Here is a 5,569-nt window from a genome sequence, read left to right on the forward strand (position 1 = left end):
GATTGGGGGGGGGTTTTAGAAGGATTGGGGGGGGTTTAGAAGGATTGGGGGGGGGTTTAGAAGGATTGGGGGGGTGTTTAGAAGGATTGGGGGGGGGTTTAGAAGGATTGGGGGGGGGTTTTAGAGGATTGGGGGGGGTGTCCGGGGGGGGGAGGGGGGATTGGGAGCAATGGGGGGGGGAACCCAGCGGGGGGGCGGGGTCTGATAGGGGGCGGGGCAAACAGCGGGAGTTCGGCACATGCGCAGTTCTGATTAGTGGCTCCCCTCCCCCCCAGCGCATTCCCCATTATTATTCAACACAAAGGAACGGGGGGCGTGACCTCACGGCAACATGGCGGAGGGGGCGTTCCTTCGGGGACGTCGCAGCAGCATGGCGGAGGGGGGCGTTCCCTTCGGGGACGTCGCAGCAGCATGGCGGAGGGGGCGTTCCCTTTCGGTGATCTCGCAGCAGCATGGCGGAGGGGGCGTTCCCTTCGGGGATCGCGCAGCAGCATGGCGGAGGGGGCGTTCCCTTCGGGGACCTCGCAGCAGCATGGCGGAGGGGGCGTTCCTTCGGGGACGTCACAGCAGCATGGCGGAGGGGGCGTTCCCTTTCGGTGATCTCGCAGCAGCATGGCGGAGGGGGCGTTCCCTTCGGGGACGTCGCAGCAGCATGGCGGAGGGGGCGTTCCCTTCGGGGATCGCGCAGCAGCATGGCGGAGGGGGCGTTCCCTTCGGGGACCTCGCAGCAGCATGGCGGAGGGGGCGTTCCCTTCGGGGACGTCACAGCAGCATGGCGGAGGGGGCGTTCCCTTTCGGTGATCTCGCAGCAGCATGGCGGAGGGGGCGTTCCCTTCGGGACGTCGCAGCAGCATGGCGGAGGGGGCGTTCCCTTCGGGGACGTCGCAGCAGCATGGCGGAGGGGGCGTTCCCTTCGGTGATCTCGCAGCAGCATGGCGGAGGGGGCGTTCCCTTCGGGGACGTCGCAGCAGCATGGCGGAGGGGGCGTTCCTTTCGGTGATCTCGCAGCAGCATGGCGGAGGGGGCGTTCCCTTCGGTGATCTCGCAGCAGCATGGCGGAGGGGGCGTTCCCTTCGGGGACGTCGCAGCAGCATGGCGGAGGGGCGGTTCCCTTCGGTGATCTCGCAGCAGCATGGCGGAGGGGGCGTTCCCTTTCGGTGATCTCGCAGCAACATGGCGGAGGGGGCGTTCCCTTTCGGTGATCTCGCAGCAGCATGGCGGAGGGGGCGTTCCCTTTCGGGGATCTCGCAGCAGCATGGCGGAGGGGCGTTCCCTTCGGGGACGTCGCAGCAGCATGGCGGAGGGGGCGTTCCTTCGGTGACGTCGCAGCAGCATGGCGGAGGGGGCGTTCCCTTCGGTGATCTCGCAGCAGCATGGCGGAGGGGGCGTTCCCTTCGGGGACGTCGCAGCAGCATGGCGGAGGGGGCGTTCCTTTCGGTGATCTCGCAGCAGCATGGCGGAGGGGGCGTTCCTTTCGGTGATCTCGCAGCAGCATGGCGGAGGGGGCGTTCCCTTCGGGGACGTCGCAGCAGCATGGCGGAGGGGGCGTTCCCTTCGGTGATCTCGCAGCAGCATGGCGGAGGGGGCGTTCCCTTTCGGTGATCTCGCAGCAGCATGGCGGAGGGGGCGTTCCCTTCGGTGATCTCGCAGCAGCATGGCGGAGGGGGCGTTCCCTTCGGGGACGTCGCAGCAGCATGGCGGAGGGGGCGTTCCCTTCGGGGATCTCGCAGCAGCATGGCGGAGGGGGCGTTCCCTTCGGGACGTCACAGCAACATGGTGGAGGTGGTGGGCGGGGCGTTTGATGACCTCACGGCAATATGGCGACTGGGGCTAGAGGGGGAAATGGTTGGAGGTTGAGGGAGTGAGGTTGGGGTGTGAAAACACTGCCCCCATGTTGGATTCCCCTCCTTGGTGCAGTAACTCTCTCTGTCTCTCTGTGTCTCTCTCTCAGATCCGGATCTCTCTCTGGGCGGGTCCACCTTGGATGTTCCTGTCCAGGGGGCTGTGTCTCCTGGGACAGTCCACGCGAGCCCTGATGGAGCTGCCCGGGGTGCTCTCAGCTCTGGAGGGCCTGGCTCCCCAGCACTGGCCCAGAGCTGGGACAATGTGGGTCTCCTGGTGGAGCCCACGCCCCCACACCAGGTCCGCACCGTCCTGCTGACCAACGACCTGACCGAGGGAGTCCTGGAGGAGGCGCTGAGGGTCCGCGGGACCTCGTTGTGTCCTACCACCCCCGCTCTTCCGCCCCCCACCCGGCTCACCATGGCCAGTTGGAAGGAGCGGATCGTTGGTCCGTTCCCTGGAGAACGGGTGGCCATCTTACTCGGTCCGTTCCCTGGAGAACCGGGTGGCCATCTACTCACCGCACACCGCCATGGACGCCTCGCCCTCTGGAGTCAATGATTGGCTGGCTAAAGGACTCGGTAAGTCAACTCAATCCCCCCCCATCTACCAAACCCCAGACAGAGACAAGGTTAGATACAGAGTAAAGCTCCCTCTACACTGTCCCCCCATCAAACACTCCCAGGACAGGTACAGCACGGGGTTAGATACAGAGTAAAGCTCCCTCTACACTGTCCCCCATCAAACACTCCCAGGACAGGTACAGCACGGGGTTAGATACAGAGTAAAGCTCCCTCTACACTGTCCCCCCATCAAACACTCCCAGGACAGGTACAGCACGGGGTTAGATACAGAGTAAAGCTCCCTCTACACTGTCCCCCCATCAAACACTCCCAGGACAGGTACAGCACGGGGTTAGATACAGAGTAAAGCTCCCTCTACACTGTCCCCCCATCAAACACTCCCAGGACAGGTACAGCACGGGGTTAGATACAGAGTAAAGCTCCCTCTACACTGTCCCCCCATCAAACACTCCCAGGACAGGTACAGCACGGGGTTAGATACAGAGTAAAGCTCCCTCTACACTGTCCCCCCATCAAACACTCCCAGGACAGGTACAGCACGGGGTTAGATATAGAGTAAAGCTCCCTCTACACTGTCCCCCCCATCAAACACTCCCAGGACAGGTACAGCACGGGGTTAGATACAGAGTAAAGCTCCCTCTACACTGTCCCCCATCAAACACTCCCAGGACAGGTACAGCACGGGGTTAGATACAGAGTAAAGCTCCCTCTACACTGTCCCCCCATCAAACACTCCCAGGACAGGTACAGCACGGGGTTAGATACAGAGTAAAGCTCCCTCTACACTGTCCCCCCATCAAACATTCCCAGGACAGGTACAGCACGGGGTTAGATACAGAGTAAAGCTCCCTCTACACTGTCCCCCCATCAAACACTCCCAGGACAGGTACAGCACGGGGTTAGATACAGAGTAAAGCTCCCTCTACACTGTCCCCATCAAACACTCCCAGGACAGGTACAGCACGGGGTTAGATACAGAGTAAAGCTCCCTCTACACTGTCCCCCACCAAACACTCCCAGGACAGGTACAGCATGGGGTTAGATACAGAGTAAAGCTCCCTCTACACTGTCCCCCCCATCAAACACTCCCAGGACAAGTACAGCACGGGGTTAGATACAGAGTAAAGCTCCCTCTACACTGTCCCCCCATCAAACTCTCCCAGGACAGGGACAGCACGGGGTTAGATACAGAGTAAAGCTCCCTCTACACTGTCCCCATCAAACACTCCCAGGACAAGTACAGCACGGGGTTAGATACAGAGTAAAGCTCCCTCTACACTGTCCCCCATCAAACACTCCCAGGACAGGTACAGCACGGGGTTAGATACAGAGTAAAGCTCCCTCTACACTGTCCCCCCCATCAAACACTCCCAGGACAAGTACAGCACGGGGTTAGATACAGAGTAAAGCTCCCTCTACACTGTCCCCCCATCAAACACTCCCAGGACAGGTACAGCACGGGGTTAGATACAGAGTAAAGCTCCCTCTACACTGTCCCCCCATCAAACTCTCCCAGGACAGGGACAGCACGGGGTTAGATACAGAGTAAAGCTCCCTCTACACTGTCCCCATCAAACACTCCCAGGACAGGTACAGCACGGGGTTAGATACAGAGTAAAGCTCCCTCTACACTGTCCCCCCATCAAACACTCCCAGGACAGGTAAAGCACGGGGTTAGATACAGAGTAAAGCTCACTCTACACTGTCCCCCCATCAAACACTCCCAGGACAGGTACAGCACGGGGTTAGATACAGAGTAAAGCTCTCTCTACACTGTCCCCATCAAACACTCCCAGGACAGGTACAGCACGGGGTTAGATACAGAGTAAAGCTCCCTCTACACTGTCCCCCCATCAAACACTCCCAGGACAGGTACAGCACGGGGTTAGATACAGAGTAAAGCTCCCTCTACACTGTCCCCCCATCAAACACTCCCAGGACAGGTACAGCACGGGGTTAGATACAGAGTAAAGCTCCCTCTCTCTCTCTCCCTCTCTCTCTCTGGGACAGGTGAGTGCTCCACGGTTCCCCTCTCGATGTCAGTGGGTGATTCTTTGCCGAATCCGGGATCCCATCGGTTGGAGGTCACTCTCCGGGATGGTTTTGAGACTTCCTTTCTGAAGGATCTTGAGTCTCTGGATGGAGTGTACGTCACACTGCTCCCTCTCAGGTACTGCATTCTCACTCGCTGCCTCAGTCTGGGAGGTGGAGTGGGGAGGGAGGGAGGGAGGGAGATGGGGAGCCGGGAGGGAGGGGGGCAGGGTGAGAGGGAGCGGGGGAGAAGGGGGAGGCGAGAGGAGTTAGGGATGGTTCAAGGGGGAGGGAGAGGAGTTAGGGATGGTTCGAGGGGGATGGGGGAGGGGAGAGGAGTCAGGGATGGTTCGAGGGGGAGGGAGAGGAGTCAGGGATGGTTCGAGGGGGAGGGAGAGGAGTTGGGGATGGTTCGAGGGGGATGGGGGAGAGGCCAGAGGAACGGGGTTTCGAGGCTCGGAGCCTATTTGAGGCCCGGTCTCTCTTCTCCCCATTGAGCCGGGGAGCTGGAACCGTTCAGGGAACGGGTGGTTTGTGGGGTGTGTCGCTCCTCAGGATTTCTAACCCCCTCTCTCCCCTCCCCCCCCCCCCCCCCCCCCCCCCTCCCCCGTTCTGTTTCCTTGTGCCGCTCACAGCTCCGGTTCCCGTCTCTCGGTGACCTGCTCCCGGGAGGGTCTGGTGGAGGTGATGAGGCTCCTCGCCTCGCTCGAGGGTCTGCTGTCCGGACCGGAGGTGGTGGAGCTCCAGAAGGTAGGCTGGCGGTTTGGGGGAGGGGGGAGCAGCCTCAGGGTGACGGGGTGGGGGAGGGGTGGAGGTTGGGGCAGCCTCGGGGGAGGGGGAGGGGGCGGGGGTGGGTGTGTGGCTGGTCCTAACTCTGACCCTGTGACCTTTCACCTTTGGCAGCCTCCGCTCCCGGGCACCGGATTGGGCCGTCTCTGCTCCCTGGGTCAGACAATCTCCACGGCAACGCTGATCGAGAGGGTGAAAGGTCACCTCAAACTGGAACATGTCCGCCTGGCGCTGGGGGCCGGCCGGACCCTGGGTAAGGGTCACCTTCACCCCATCGGGGAGGGGGCGTCATTGGGTAACCCCAGAACCTCTTCCCCCTTCCC

At 61.3% G+C, this 5,569-nt stretch overlaps 1 protein-coding gene across 1 annotated transcript; it reads left to right on the forward strand.

Annotated features, from left to right (window-relative positions):
• Positions 1 to 1,973: 1,973 nt before the first annotated feature.
• On the forward strand, positions 1,974 to 5,499 carry nif3l1 (NIF3 NGG1 interacting factor 3-like 1 (S. cerevisiae); the record flags this gene model as incomplete). Its single annotated transcript, XM_080184635.1, is given in 6 exon segments — positions 1,974 to 2,078; positions 2,081 to 2,288; positions 2,326 to 2,423; positions 4,437 to 4,596; positions 5,093 to 5,207; positions 5,361 to 5,499. Coding segments are annotated over 6 exon segments (814 nt in total), but the record flags the coding sequence as incomplete, so codon positions are not given.
• Between the last annotated feature and the right edge of the window lie 70 nt (positions 5,500 to 5,569).

The sequence above is a fragment of the Carcharhinus amblyrhynchos genome, unplaced genomic scaffold (assembly GCF_965287045.1).
Source record: "Carcharhinus amblyrhynchos unplaced genomic scaffold, sCarAmb.v2.hapA scaffold_843, whole genome shotgun sequence".
In the NCBI taxonomy this organism is placed as follows: domain Eukaryota; kingdom Metazoa; phylum Chordata; class Chondrichthyes; order Carcharhiniformes; family Carcharhinidae; genus Carcharhinus; species Carcharhinus amblyrhynchos.